The sequence below is a fragment of the Pomacea canaliculata genome, linkage group LG4 (assembly GCF_003073045.1).
Source record: "Pomacea canaliculata isolate SZHN2017 linkage group LG4, ASM307304v1, whole genome shotgun sequence".
NCBI lineage: Eukaryota > Metazoa > Mollusca > Gastropoda > Architaenioglossa > Ampullariidae > Pomacea > Pomacea canaliculata.
Genome location: NC_037593.1, coordinates 2,231,667 through 2,246,967, shown reverse-complemented (window position 1 = coordinate 2,246,967; position 15,301 = coordinate 2,231,667). Strand labels below are relative to the sequence as shown.

The following is a 15,301-nucleotide window of genomic DNA, read 5'->3' as shown; positions in this document are numbered from 1 at the left end:
CCGTTGCTGGGGATCGTAACTGTCCATTTTGTTTGTGATATCGAGCAGTCAGCAATGCATTTATTTTATATTTGTTTGTTCAACAGACACTAGTCGCCAAGAGAAATGTCCACTTTTGCTGCTTCAACGCCGGCCATCTGGTTACAGGTTAGCATTGTTGTGTACACCGCAAAGCACAAAATCCTGTTCAACCTGTCCTTATTTGTTTTTAACGCATTTGAAACTCTTGTGGATGTTTGTTGAATAAGAGTGTTGTTTACTGGTTTGTAAGATAGTGTGTTAATGCAATTATAGACAGGTTGTCCATCTTGTATTTATTGATGCCTTTAGGCCATTCATGACTTCAGACCTTATCTATGTAGAGTAAAATCACCTTCCCCTTGAAAGGGGTAGATGGTCTAATCAATTAATTATTTCTTCTCTCTCTCACTCTCTCTCTCTCTCTCTCTCACACACACACACACACGGACATACAGACAAACGTCTCATGCAAATCCGACAGAAAATTAAGCCGTTTGCCTTGTCTCGGACCAGTCGGACCAGGGTGGTCAAGTTTCCGGTTTTTACGGGGACAGGCTGGGTTTGCGGGGAGGTCGCCAAAGGTCGTAGTTTTGGTGGGACACAGGTCGTGGTCGTCGTCTTACCCTGTGCCAACGTGCCTCTTGTTTGTCAACCACGTGCTGCAAGTCGCTTCTCTTTGTCCTGTGAGGCCGTTGACAGGTCAGCAGTATGGAGGTGACAGGTAACAACATTAGACACAAGCAAATGCATGATCCCGGAAGATAAAGCTGTGTATACCACTGAGTGTATAATCATCTTTTTCCAATGACCTTTTGACCCTGTGTCTACATTGCATAAAATGTTGCGACTATAAGTGAGTATTGGTAAATATTGTTGCATACATTTTCTTCCTAAATCATATTTTAATAGCGTGCGTGAATGTGTGCGTGTGTGTGTGTGTGTGTCTGCCATGATCTCAGTGCTGACAACGTGTTGCGACTGTCGGCTGGATGCTCAACATCACAAGGATGGACTCGAAACGTGGAGAAACAAAGAACTTTTTTTATTTTTTTTTTTCATGTATCGACTTTCATTCTTTCTTCTGTTCAGTCTCTCATCTATTCTTTCATTCGCAGTTTTACTGACAAAGTGAAATAGAACAGATTATCAATCCACCTTTATATTGTGTTTACTTTAATCTTCAGGTCAAATCAGTTGCTGTCAGTTCATTGTTTACTTGTGTATTTACATACATCACGGTATTTTTAGTTTTGCTAACAACATGGTCAGAATACAGACCTTCCATTTTACGTTTACTCAAAACTAAAAGAATAGAAATGAATGTAAATGAAAGGATTGAGGACTGAATTATACTGGCAACACAGCGAAGGAGCACGATCAGTGAGTAGAGATCACTGACTCCATGGCAACACTTCAAAACAAACAGAGTCTAATTCTTTTGTTTTTGCTGGGAGACAAGTCAGGTGAAGGCAGTCGTGCCCACTCTGTCATTTGTAGTAATGGGAGAATACCATGATGCTGCTAGTGATGGCTAGTTCGTTTATCATCCACCTGTCCGACAGCTTTACACTGGAGTTACCAAATGGGGTCCAGAATCGGGTCACGTGGGCGTGGCGGGTAGCAGGGGCACGGCTCAGTGACACATATGCACGGTGGAAATATTGGAGGTGGAAACCCTGGAGATGGTAATCTTGGAGGTGGAAACCTTGGAGCTGGTAATCTTGGAAGTGGAAAACTTGGAAACAAGGATTCTCGCTTAGTCAGCAGATGCAACAGGCTCTGGTCTTTGGTGTCTGCTCAAAATAAAAAAAAACGTGGATCATAAACTAAAATATTGAATACAGATGTAGACATTTAATTTCAAGTGATTTTCGAACAGTAAAATCAAGGTAGAGGAATTTCCACTCTCGGAATTACCACGACTAGTTTAAAGATATTCTACCATCTTGTTCAGCGTTTCTACACACAGAGTTCATGTTTCATATTTTGCCTCTTTGCAACGGCTGATGTTTCAAAAATTGTTGTCTTGTTGTTGTTGTTGTTGTTGTTGTTGTTGTTGTTGTTTCATGCTACTCGAACTAACCTACTGAAGTGTCACCTGTGTTAAAACATATTAACCCTACATTAGTCAATTAACCACCATTACAACATGAAGCAAACACCGTTACCTGTATCGGCCATGGAGTTCGTGAGCTGACACACCACCACCACAACCACCACAACAATCAGAAGGTGTCCCCGCATGTTGACCAGGTGTCTGAAGGTTTACAGTGTAGTGTTCACTCTCACAGGTACCAGGCAAGGGCGTCAATCACACTGTACACACACCTGATTGTCTCCCTTTTATACTTCTCGTACACGAGGAAGACGGATACAGTCAGGGTTAGACGCATGCGTAAACAGGATGAAAATGTCGTTTGGCCGTTCAAATACATTTTTCACTTCCTGAGAAGGTGGGTCAGCCTGTCAGTGTGTCATTAACTTCTGTTGGAAATGTTTGTTTACTTGGGAACTACGTGACAACTACGTCACAACTACGTCACAACATCAACAGGGGACAAGAGGCACCAACGGCTCGTCTGTGTGCAAGTCCCGCCTCACGGTGTCCTCAAAGGTGGCTGTCGACATCAGGTAGATGAAAACTGAATGCCACAGATGTTCATGTCCCCTATATTTATGTTGATTTTTGATAAAGTTTACATCACTGCTCTAGCTCACACCATACCAACATACTAAGACAGTAATGATCTTACATCATTTATTCAGAATTTTTTATTGTTTACATGGTTTATAGTTAACTGGAATATTACACGCAAGCAAAGGTGTAAATAAGGATGGAGAGTATTTTAAGAAGTGTGTCTAGAATGAATAAAGGTGTCAGTTCACAAAGGTAAAGTGTGTGTGTGAGAGAGAGAGAGACAGAGACAGGCTGCATGAAGTTTAAGCACGGCAATGAGAACTGTGACAGTTTGTGATGTATGTGTATACGACATCTGAGCCTTCAAGTTTATTCCTTCTCTATGTTTTGTAAGCATAATTATGGCCACCAAAGACTTTTTTCGACTTTTCTTTACTTTGCTTCTGGTTCTCTCTCTCTCCCTCTCTCTCCCCCTCTCTCCCCCTCTCTCTCTTCCCCCTCTCTCTCTCTCCCTCTTTCTCCCTCTCTCCCCCTCTCATTCTCCCTCTCTCCCCCTCTCTTTCTCCCTCTCTCCCCCTCTCTCTCTCCCTCTCTCCCCCTCTCTCTCTCCCTCTCTCCCCCTCTCTCTCTCTTCCCCCCTCTCTCCCTCCCTCCCTCTCTCTCTCTCTCAGTCCAGCTTCCGTCAAACACTGAAAACACAGTCGTGTAGGTTTGCTTCCACAACTGTTAACATCATCAGTCGGACCAGGGAGGCCAAGTTTTCAGTTTTCATGGACAGAGTTTTTACGGGGACAGGTTTGGGTTTGCAGAGAAGTGGGCGAGGTGCCGGTGGCCAAAGGTCGTAGTTTTGGTGATGACACAGGTCGTGGTCGTCGTCTTACCCAGAGACTAGGAACAACGTCACGTGCCTCTTGTTTGTCAACCACGTGCTGCAAGTCGCTTCTCTTTGTCCTGTGAGGCCGTTGACAGGTCAGCAGTAAGAAGGTTATAGGTCAGCAGTACGGAGGTGACAGGTAACAACATTAGACACAAGCAAATGCATGATCTCGGAAGATAAAGCTGTGTATACCACTGAGTGTATAATCATCTTTTTCCAATGACCTTTTGACCCTGTGTCTACATTGCATAAAATGTTGCGACTATAAGTGAGTATTGGTAAATATTGTTGCAGGCCTGACGAGAGGGGGGGACAGGGGGGTCTGGTGTACCCGGGCCCGCGGCTGTCAAGGGGGCCCGGCGTTGGTCAGAGGATTTTTTTTCTTCTTCTCCTTTTCTTTTTCTTTTAAAGAAAGGTCTAAGGACAGAACACCCAAGAATTACACATGCAGAAGTTGAGTCTGAGTGTAGATATTGAGATTCGAATTGTAAACATACATTATATACTGGGGAAATAATTTACGATTACAAGTACAAGGGCCCGGAGAGGTCGTCTGTCCCGGGGCCCGGGCTGGCTCTCGGCGGCCCTGTGTGTGTGTGTTCTATTGCGCGTGTGTGTGGGGGCGTGAGTGTGAGCGTGTCCGCGTGTGTGTGTGTGTGTGTGTGTGTGTGTGTGTGTGTGCGCGCGTGTTTATATGTGTGCGAGTGTGTGTGTGTATTATGTGCGTGTGTCTGTGTGTGTCCGTGTGTGAGAGCGCGTGCTAGTGCGCGCGTGTATGTGCGTGTGTGTACGCGTATATGTGTGTGTGTCTCAGTGCTGACGACGGGCTGCGACTGTCGGCTAGATGCTCAACATCACAAGGATGGACATACAACGTAGAGAAACAAAAAACGTTCTTTTTTTTATTTTTTTTTTCATTTATCGACTTTCTTTTTTTCTTCTGTTCAGTCTCTCATCTATTCTTTCATTCGCAGTTTTACTGACGAAGTGAAATATAACAGATTCTCAATCCACCTTTATATTGTGTTTACTTTAATCTTCAGGTCAAATCAGTTGCTGTCAGTTCATTGTTTACTTGTTTATTTACATACATAACGGTATTTTTATTATTGCTAACAACATGGTCAGAATGCAGACCTTCTTCTATTTTAAGTTTACACAAAACTAAAAGAATAGAAATGAATGTAAATGAAAGGATTGAGGACTGAATTATACTGGCAACACAGCGAAGGAGCACAATCAGTGAGTAGAGTTCACTGACTCCATGGCAACACTTCAAAACAAACAGCGAGTCTAATTCTTTATTTTTGCTGGCAGACAAGTCAGGTGAAGGCAGTCGTTTCCACTCTGTCATTTGCAGTAATGAGAGAATACCATGATGCTGCTAGTGATGGAGAGTTTGTTTATCATCCACCTGTCCGACAGATTTACAATGGAGTTACCAAGTGGGTTCCAGAATCGGGTCACGTGGGCGTGGCGGGTAGCAGGGGCACGGCTCTCTGACACACACACACCATGGAGGTGGAAACCTTGGAAACACGGTTTCTCGCTTAGTCAGCAGATGCAACAGGCTCTGGTCTTTGGTGTCTGCTCAAAATAAAAAAATAAAAAACGTGGATCAGAAACTAAAATATTGAATACAGATGTAGACATTTAATTTCAAGTGATTTTCAAACAGTGAAACCAAGGTAGAGGAATTTCCACTTTCGGAATTACCACGACTAGTTTAAAGATATTCTACCATCTTGTTCAGCGTTTCTACACACAGAGTTCATGATTCATATCTTGTCTGTTTGCAAAGGCTGATGTTTCAAAAATTGTTGTTGTTGTTGTTGTTGTTGTTGTTGTTGTTGTTGTTGTTGTTTCATGCTACTCGAAATAACCGACTGAAGTGTCACCTGTGTTAAAACATATTAACCCTACATTAGTCAATTAACCACCATTACAACATGAAGCAAACACCGTTACCTGTATCCGCCATGGAGTTCGTGAGCTGACACACCACCACCACAACCACCACAACAATCAGAAGGTGTCCCCGCATGTTGACCAGGTGTCTGAAGGTTCACAGTGTAGTGTTCGCTTTCACAGGTACCCGCCAAGGGAGTCAATCAAACTGTACACACACCTGATTGTCTCCCTTTTATACTTCTCGTACACGAGGAAGACGGATACAGTCAGGGGACAAGACTCATGAGTAAACAGGATGCGGATGAAAATGTCGTTTGGCCGTTCAAATACATTTTTCACTTCCTAAAAAAGTGAGTCAGCCTGTCAGTGTGACATTCCCTTCAGTTGGAAATGTTTGTTTACTTGGGAACTACGTGACAACTACGTCACAACATCAACAGGGGACAAGAGGCACCAACGGCTCGTCTGTGTTTTCTGTTGTTTATTGTGGTTGCTCACATGTCTGGCAGAGTCCCACTCTTCATTGTTTTTTAAAAAAGGTTTCAGGGTTGTTATCAGCGAGATCGGCGATGAGAAATGTGAAGTCACACTGCAAGTCTGCTAACTACAAGGAACAGTCAGTAAGCTTGTGGCAGGCGAGGGCAGGGGACATAATTAGGGGCAGTCTGTAGGTAGCACACACATGGACACACACACTCACAGGTTGATATGGACCAAATGGTATCTTTAAAACTGAAAATCACACGTGTAAGAACCTAGAGAGTAGAGCAATCATTAGAGTTGTCCTTTACTTACAATATTTGTAAGGAGATGTGTCTGACCATGTGCGTCACACGAGGTATAGAGATGAATGTCAGAATCTTGTCTGATTATTATTATTATTTGACTATATACAATAAACCCTTAATACAAAGAATGTATGTTTATATACAGACACTCAATGTTAATATGTATGTAACCAACAGCATTTGATGTTGAAATGGGCCAGATGGCCTCCTAAAAACTGAATAAAATTTATTATTATTTTTTATTATTACACACACTCACACACACTCACAGACATGGACAAACACACTCACACTCATACATGCACACACACACACACTCGGACATACACTCGTGTTGTGCAAATCCGATTGAAAATGAAGTCATTTTGCTTGTGTCAGTCATTTTATTCTTTTCTGTTTACTTGTGGTTTGTACACTTACTTCAATATTCAAAGTCATTTCAACGCATTTGGTTTAAAATGGCGGCAGAACCAATGTTAGAGTGTGTAGTCAGTCAATATTTCCTCAAAACACTCTTTTTGCAGTTTTCAGGGCCAGATATTCTCACACGAGTACAGATTTAGTGTGAGTGAGTGTCTGTGTGTGTGTGAGTGTGTACCTGTGTGTTAGTGTGCACCTGTGTGTGTTTGTGTGTGTGCACCTGTGTGTGTATGTGTGTGAGTGTGTACCTCTGTGTGTGTCTGTGTGTGTGAACGATTGTGCTCTTCACCAACATCAAGCACACCTACGTACATCACGTGGTACACACCAGTCACATCAATGATGACGTGGACAGTCAGACCGCTGATGTTGGCAACGACCTGGACATTGACATTAACAGTCATCACGGTGTTCACACAGGTGCAATGTGGGGGCTGACTGTTACAGGAATCACCTGAGGTCCGTCAACACCTGTCTAATTTCATACTCTGGGGAAAACATCCTCTCCACGTCTGTAACCAGGGAAGTTGTCACCCAACAAACAAGTCAACAAGTCAACAAGTCAGGTTAAATGTCAACCGACATTGTAGCAGCCAATCAACTAGTCACCCTCATCCTGGATGTTCCTCTTGGTCGGGAGGATCCCACTCTGTATCCGTCTTCCTCTAGACAAGAGAGATATAAACGACGACAGTTAGGTTGCCGGACATCTGAAGTCGGCTTGTCATTCCTGGGTGAGTTGCTAATTAGCTAGTGTAATTAAGCAAACAGAAAGCTTAATTAAGTATTCATTATTTTATCCGTGTCAGATTAACACTCTGTGGCTTTGTTTCCCGCCTGTTAATGTTATATTTCAGGTTTACTTTGTAAAGTGTCGCCGATTCTATCCTAATGATACAAAGACAGGAAAGGTAGAAACTGCCGGCGGTCACACCTGTGAAGTATACAGATGTATCGTCTGCTCTACTGCTCTTGTAGTTACAAATATAACATGAGTAGAATGATGTCTACTTGTCTCATGTAAGCACTGTTCACTGCTGTGTTCAGACTTGTTCAGACCAGTGGTCAGCATGCGTGGACACCTGGTGGTTGTTGTGGCGGCTGTGGTGGTGGTGTGTCAGCTGACAAGCAGCGCTGATGGTAAGTGCACCTCACGACTATACATCACTTGCCTCACAAACCTCACTCCCGTAGTCTGAATATCTCACATGATAGTCGACAGACCACTCCACCTGTCCGCCCACGTGACCACAAACAGGTTGGGGAACACTTTTCTTGTGACGTAGAGCAGGACAGACGGCGCAGGGCGTATATTTTGTATCAGTTTTTTTTAAGACACGCTGTACAAATTAACGGTTCACAACTGTAAATAATTGTCGTTACAAGAACATAATACATCGACGTGTCTGTCTATTGTATCTGTCTATTCACATTTTTTTTCTTTTTAGTATCTGTCACAGAACCAGTGCTTGCTCAGGACGTGACCGCGCAACAGGCGAGCGGCTTCCGGGAGGGAGGAGGCTTCCGGGAGGGAGTATCCCGCGTGGACGGGTTCAGACCCTCGGGGCCCAGTCGCTGGCCCCAACTTCACCCTTGCCTCTGTAGATCGCAGTCAGGGTTTCGACGTTCAGGTTTCCGTTCAACACCATAAACCCCAGCTTCCGGAACAATGTCCTCCTCTACCTGCCTCCTCACTTGCCTCACAAGCCTCGTCAACCGCAAACCTTGCTCAGACATCTTTTGCCAAAATAATTTCATCAATAAATGTCCAGTTGATTAATTCTGGTGTGGTATTTATTTGTATGAAAGTATCTCTGTCTAATTAATGGATAACAATTTATTTGTCTGTCTTTCGTCTCTCTATTCTTGAACACCGAGAAAGCTCTGATACAGTTGTCATGGAAGCTTAATCTCATTGTGCATGCACCGTATCAATCGCAGGTGGCATGCACACAATAAGTCTGACACTGTAAATGCTTAGTGTCACGTGACATGACACTGCCAGCAGTTGACTTCTCACACAGGTGTAGGTAGAAGGGACACGGATGACAAATGTTTCACATGCAGTGTCAGGGATGTTCCCTCCCTCTGTCGACAGTGACTCCAGTGCTGATGTCCATGCACACAGATCAGGCATTTTTTCGGGGGAGGGTTGTTTGTTTTTACCGAAATAATTTCATCATAAAATAAAACATTAACACATGAACTCGACTTGCATGCACAAAACCATTTGTTTCACTATCGCAGTACGTGTTTAAAATCCCTGACGACCAAAACAGTGATTGAAACAAACAAAAACTTGCAGAAAAATAAGGCAGGTGTAAACAAAACTGCAAGTATGAATAAACAATGATTCTAAGACAGCTTGATTAAATGTGAAAAAGCGACTAACATATTAAACAAAGATCCTGTGCCAGGCGCTGACCCGGAGACAAAGGTTTGTGAGACGACAGGTGACAGGTGAGAGGTCAGAGTTCACTGGTGCTGCCGACAAAGATTGACAAACGAGCCGTCGAGCCCGTGTTTTGCTGAGGGATAAATAATTCCTGTTAGTGTGTGTTTTGGGGATGCTGGGATTATTTCCTTTCAGTGAGCACATACACATTCACTCATCAGTCTCAATCTCTCTTCACTCCTCTCTACTCGTTAGTTGATAAGAATTCTTTATTAAAGCATATCATACACAGCACACTTGCCGATGACCATGTCCACCATCAGTCTTCCAAACTGTTTGCTGACAATGGCATGAAAAAGCGAAGAGAAACGCCTCCACACACTGGGGGGCACTAGATGTGTCCAGCATCTACAAAAGTCTGTCTCGGCTTGACGACTTTGTGTGGAGGGTGTGAAGCTGTCCTCGTGTTTCACGGCCGGCCGACAGTTTACTGAGAGAAAACACAAGGGCGATGCTGATCAAACATCATCTACAGCAACCAATCACCTGTTGCACCTGCATCCTGGTTCACCTGCATCTCCCTCAGCATCCTAATGTCTTCCTTAACTATACCGTTATAAAAAGGAGGCGAGCTGACAGTTTGAAACCTTTGTGAGCATCTCTTGTTTGCTGTAAGTACAGAAGTGACCTGACCTCTGCTACCTGTGTACTTATCTCTGTCTGATACAAACTGTAAATGTTGACTGGTCGCTTGTAAATTATTCTCAATTTGAAAAGTGTGTTTACTGATCATTATTTTGTGTGGATATAGGGAGCTGTGTTTAGACCCGTGGTCAGCATGCAAGGACGCCTGGTGGTTGTCGCGGTGGCTCTGATGGTGTTGTGTCAGCTGACTGACTCCGCCGCTGTTCCGGATAAAGGTAGGTGGATGACTGGGGTAGACGGACTAAACTCACCCTGTATCTAGGCAGGTTGTTAACAGTTGTCTACTTGTAAACAGATAAGATGACATGTAAGGCGACATTTGTGTTGTTGCGGATCTCGGGATGTTGCTGGCTCTGGGACCGATGGAAAGTTTTTGAAAAGTTTCGTTGCGAACAAAATTAAAACTCTTTAATTGCCATCTTTCTCATCATCAGTTCACTAGACATGTTTGAAAAAGTTAGTATAGACAATACTGGAGAATAATGAGGTTTGTGAATTGTATATGTCAGTTAGTATTGTATGTTTATATCGGGTCTTTGTTTCTTTGAGCAGCTGACAGGGGCTGGAATCCCGATGTGTTGCTGCCTCACAGGAGACCCCACATCACCATAGAACGTCGACCTCGTCCTCGTCCTCGTCCCTGGGGTCATTTCCCACGGACGACAACTCCAGTTCGCTGCTACTGTTTTAAGGCCCCTTGTAATTGTTGATGATGAGCCGAGCATCCTCTCAAAACACTTGTGAAACTTTCCACATCTTGACAGTAATGTCAGTGTTTTAGTGTCATGGCGCAGATGGCAACTAGTCAGGCAGTGAAAGTAGTGTCAATAATACTGATGACAATATCACATACATGTCATCCCAGAATAATGTATTTGTGTGTAGTATCACAGCAATAAAATTCCAACTTTGAGATCTCTCAATTTCTCTGTGTGATCGTGTGTATCTCTCTCTCTCACCTGTGTGTGTGTGTGTTGAATACCTTTACACCTTGTCTTTCTAGTCTGTCCTTCTCAAAGTGGGGAACCCCTCGCTTTCCGACTGGTATTTTTGAATTATTTATATAAATTAACCTACAACAAAGAAAACCATCTGTGGTAAACCGTTTAAAAGTGCATTATTATAACATCTGTTGTGTAAATTTGAAGAAAATATAGAATATTTTCTTGTACAAACATCAAATGAAAGATTGTAACTGTATGGGACAGAGAGGCGAGAACAGAAAAGTAGATCCAACATTTTTTCAACAAGATAATTGTTTACGCATTAAATACAAACAGTTAGAGCCAAACAAACAGGTTTTATTAAAATATTCATCACAAGTTGAGTATATCTTACTGTTTTCATCTGAGTTGGTTGAGTACAAATCCATGTCGAATACAGCAACTGGCAACTCGCTCACACATGGCGCTTGAAAGTACCAGATTGTTCACTTTTCCCAAGTCTGATGACACGAGACAGAAAAAAAGGGAGACAACCTCAGACTCTTCTGTACATTGAACAGTCAATACTTACTTCCCTTTGATGGAATATCTTGTGTGAAAGAATATAACCAATTAAGAGATGTGTAGGTCTACAACGATTTTTGTTTGTTTGTTTCTTTGTTTGTTTCTTTGTTTGTTTGGGAAGAGGTTGCCCCACTCCAATGTAAGAAAGTAATTTTCTGCTGTTTTCCTAGTGGCAGGTGAGAATGCAGACTTTGATCTTGAAACTTAAGTGTATGTATTCATATTTTGAAAATTTTCATTTTAAAATAAACTGAACCCGATGATAAAGAAATGATGTTGATTTCGAAAATGGCAGATGATGAAGCCTACAACAAAGCCTATGAACTATTGCTGTTATTTTCAATGCGGGCTGCAAGTAGAGGAGACGATGACATGTGAGAACACAAAGGTCACTGAGTACACAAACCGTCTGCTGAGAAGAGAAAGCAGAGACTGGGAGGTTGTTTTATCAATGTGAATGAGCTTGGTGCTTCATGAAGCATGTTGTGTGAACATTTCCAAAGAACAGTTAGACTAGACACTCTGTACACCAAGCGGTGATTGTGTGGAGTGGACCACGTGACGCCCACAGACCTTCTGACAGTTAGTCTTCGCTACTCAAACGACCAACTGCCGCGTCGGTCAGGTCACGTGAAGACGCAAGCAAGCGGAAGCCAATCAACCTGTTGCTCCTCCCTCATCTGTCCTCCCCTCCATTCGTCTGGGGAGGATATAAAAGCCTGACAACTGCAAGCTGGCAGTTTCATGATTTGAGCGAGCAAACCATTTTCTCTAAATTCCTCAGTAGAAGTAAGGATCGAGGCATTCAACAGTAAGTGTCATGTAGATGTTTAAATTGTGTATTAGCTTATATCAAATTACAACTGTTGATGTGTGCTATTTCTTACATCCACTGCATGTTTCATTTTGTCTCATCCTTAATCAGCTTGTAAAAGTAAATAAAGTTTACTCAATGTTTACTAATGAACATGTTTTGGTAGGTTTGTCTTATGACATGAGAACTGTTTACAAAGTCCGGTGTGTCTGTTGTTGTGTACAATTCACTGTTATTTACAGAGTTGTATGTGTTTAGGATGACAGTCAGCATGCAGGGACGCTTGGTGGTCGTTGTGGCTGCTCTGGTGGTGATGTGTCAGCTGACCACGTCCCTTGCCACGTCGCCAGACGGTAAAACTAGATTGCACGTGACTAGGTTATCAGTCTTGTGTTTCATGAGCAGAATAGAAGATGCATCAATGCATTAAGATGTAATGAGATTGTCAATGTTGATGATACTGCGCATGCGTAGTCCGTTGCATGCACTGGTGTTGATGATTACCAATTTCATGTAGGAAACTGATTATGTGAACATGTGAACACGAAATTTTAAGTCTGAACCTGAAACCTGTGTTTGACATCAAACGTCCCCCTTCCCTAGTTGACCTGCTGTGGGAGGGGCACCTGACTTGTCCAGGTGTGGGAGGGAGGAAGAGACTAGCGCCACCATCACCAACACCTGTTCGCAAGGAAAGTGCTGTCTGCAGCACATCATTACCAACCACCAAAAGGCGATGCCAAGCTCTTTTTATTATGTTTATGTTCTGTATATTGCCTTCACATTACCTTGACATTACCTTGACATTACCTTGACATTACCTTGACATTACCTTGACATTACCTTGACATTACCTGCATGTCACGCTTCACTTCGTGGTTTATAAACTTGTTTAAACACATGAGGCAGTTCAGCATCAGACACTTAGAAAAAAAAAGGTTCATGTCCTGTTAGTTGTAGGAAGATTTTTTTTTAAATTTATCATGTAATTATATAATCATCCTCATCCTCCTCCTTCTCCTCCTCCTCCTCCTCCTCATCATCATCATCATCACCAATCAATCAATCATCATCGTGATCATCATCATCATCACTCCAGGTTGTAGGCAGGGACATCTTATGATGTATTCGCTAGCTCTTGCTCACTCTCACTATTCTCTGCCTCTTGTGTATATTTAGGGCGTCAACATGTTTTGATAGAACTTGCATCGGTTTGTTTTATCAGTCTGTCTTTCCTTTTTTCAGCGGATACTATGAAGCCGAGTCTGTTTGGTGTGCTGACTAAAGGAGAGACGAACTCTGTCGCCCGCTCATTGCAGACAATAGCAGCTGACAAGTGTGATTGTCGATACATAAGACCTTGTCCTTGTTACAATTATAATGGTAAATGACAGGCTGTGTACCACATCTCGTGCTGACTAAATAAGATATGAATTGTATTATATACAGCACAACACCTTGCCTGTATTGATCAACAAAAGCAATAAACATTTATTGAAAAAGCTGGAACATTTTTATGTCTGTCATATTGAAAACACGTTTGTAAAATATTTTGTTTACCCTTTCAGGACTTTTTAGCATAAATGTGTTCTTGACTTTGCTGTTCTCTCTCTCTCTGGAATGTACTGTTGCATTGTTTGCTATGTTTGTTTATCTTTGAATTTTCTATCTCGTGTGAATCTGTTGCATTTCTCTCTCTTTCTCTTCATTTCTTCTTCTCTCTCTCAATCTCTTTCTACTTTCCCTATGTAACGTTTCAGGAAAAAAGCAAAAACCGTGAAAATAACAGCTGGGATAGTCCTTCACATGTACAATATAAAATAATCTTGGAGGAAATTGTTAGCAGACAAGTCCTTGTCAGACTTGTCCTACAAGTCGTGTTGCATGCACACACACACACACACACACACACACACACACACACACACACACACACACACACACACACACACACACACACACACACACACACACTTCTGAGTGTCTTTATGATCTGTATTACTCAGTCCTGATTAGAGGTGAGTGTGACCAGCTGACGATGACAGCGACAGATGTCAGATGTCTATCATCAGTCCTACAATGAGCATGCGAGCAGTTGTAACCGAAATATTGTGAGTTCGAAACCACGATGTAGCTGTAAAGACACCGTGCATGTCTTGAGAGAAAGTGCATGTCCTCGTGTCAACAGGAAGTTCACTGGTACTGTTAGAGAGGACAAGATGGAGGAATTCTAGCTTCCTGTCTTTGTCTTAGTGGCACCTTTAGCACAGTTTGAAGACTTACTACACCAAGAGACACAGTAAAGATGGAACTGTAGGTTCTTTGTGATATTTCCTGCTTTTGTATCAGATGCAGTCAGGAAGGACCGGAAGAACATCATTGACAGGACCACTGATGAGTGTGACAAAGGCGACTGTCTCCTTCCTTGATGGAAGATCAAACATCTAGTCAACACAACTTTGATAATACACACACACACACACACACACACACACACACACACACACACACACACACACACACACACACACACACACACACACACACACACATGCAGAGGGAGGGACAGACAGACAGTCGTCCTTACTTGCTACACAGAGCTGACTGTCACTGGACAAGACAGGGTACCTGTGAGTCTGTCACCTGGTCGGTGGGGGACTCACAGAGGACAAAGCTCCAAGCTGTAGATATGAGTATTTAAACATTAAATTGCAACCAGTCCTGAGCAATGAACTTTACACAAATAATTGCTCTTACAAGACTCCAACCGTAGCACACATCTGAGTGGACAGTTTTGAACTACCCTGAGGCTTTTCTCATTATTTATTTTCAGTTAACAAGATTATGTCCTTTGTTGATCGTTGTGACATTACATGTGACATCACAATGACTCCATGAGTCAACAAATAATCGTTACATCTTTTAATTTATTTATTTTTTTCTTGATCAGATTTTAAATAAATATTCATTTGTCTTCAAAAATCAGCAGTTTTAGGCGGCGTGACTTCCACCGATTGATGGTCACGCATATTGCAAGAAGTGTTGACAGTGTCCGTTACAAAATGTACTCCCTAAACTGGGGAATGTTAGAGCAGAAATACTACAAGGAACTAGTGGAAGTCATGCTGAAGCAGTATCAGAAACTTGGCTGCAAGATGTTTCTAAAGATCCACTTCATTTCAATCTACATTTTTTTCTGACAACTATGGTATGGTTAGGGATGA

General features: G+C 42.5%; 2 protein-coding genes and 3 long non-coding RNA genes across 5 annotated transcripts; 3 read left to right on the top strand and 2 right to left on the bottom strand.

Annotated features, from left to right (window-relative positions):
* Positions 1-1,164: 1,164 nt before the first annotated feature.
* Positions 1,165-2,350, bottom strand: LOC112562455 (prophenin and tritrpticin precursor-like). The gene is made up of 2 exons (XM_025235741.1): positions 2,190-2,350; positions 1,165-1,814 (listed from the first exon to the last, which is right to left on the bottom strand). Exons 1-2 carry the CDS (start codon positions 2,263-2,265, stop codon positions 1,597-1,599), a joined length of 294 nt encoding a protein of 97 aa, XP_025091526.1. The 5' UTR covers positions 2,266-2,350; the 3' UTR covers positions 1,165-1,596.
* Positions 2,351-4,425: 2,075 nt separating this feature from the next.
* Positions 4,426-5,665, bottom strand: LOC112562456. The gene is made up of 2 exons (XR_003098863.1): positions 5,505-5,665; positions 4,426-5,123 (listed from the first exon to the last, which is right to left on the bottom strand). It is a non-coding gene; the product is annotated as an uncharacterized LOC112562456 (long non-coding RNA).
* A 1,546-nt stretch (positions 5,666-7,211) lies between these two features.
* LOC112562454 lies at positions 7,212-8,435 on the top strand. Its single transcript, XM_025235740.1, has 3 exons — positions 7,212-7,389; positions 7,703-7,795; positions 8,104-8,435. Exons 1-3 carry the CDS (start codon positions 7,227-7,229, stop codon positions 8,304-8,306), a joined length of 459 nt encoding a protein of 152 aa, XP_025091525.1. The 5' UTR covers positions 7,212-7,226; the 3' UTR covers positions 8,307-8,435.
* A 952-nt stretch (positions 8,436-9,387) lies between these two features.
* On the top strand, positions 9,388-11,082 carry LOC112562671. Its single transcript, XR_003098899.1, has 3 exons — positions 9,388-9,721; positions 9,862-9,970; positions 10,308-11,082. It is a non-coding gene; the product is annotated as an uncharacterized LOC112562671 (long non-coding RNA).
* Positions 11,083-12,011: 929 nt separating this feature from the next.
* Positions 12,012-13,390, top strand: LOC112562238. Its single transcript, XR_003098817.1, has 3 exons — positions 12,012-12,074; positions 12,344-12,430; positions 13,323-13,390. It is a non-coding gene; the product is annotated as an uncharacterized LOC112562238 (long non-coding RNA).
* The last annotated feature ends 1,911 nt before the right edge of the window (positions 13,391-15,301 follow it).

Excerpts from the sequence above, each read along its gene's own strand:
- LOC112562455 (XM_025235741.1), bottom strand. The coding sequence starts at position 2,265 with ATGCGGGGACACCTTCTGATTGTTGTGGTGGTTGTGGTGGTGGTGTGT. Across the intron at positions 1,815-2,189 it reads GAACTCCATGGCCGATACAG|ACACCAAAGACCAGAGCCTG; the intron begins GTAACGGTGTTT and ends TATTTTGAGCAG.
- LOC112562454 (XM_025235740.1), top strand. The coding sequence starts at position 7,227 with ATGTCAACCGACATTGTAGCAGCCAATCAACTAGTCACCCTCATCCTG. Across the intron at positions 7,390-7,702 it reads AGTCGGCTTGTCATTCCTGG|ACTTGTTCAGACCAGTGGTC; the intron begins GTGAGTTGCTAA and ends TGCTGTGTTCAG. Across the intron at positions 7,796-8,103 it reads GCTGACAAGCAGCGCTGATG|TATCTGTCACAGAACCAGTG; the intron begins GTAAGTGCACCT and ends TTTTCTTTTTAG.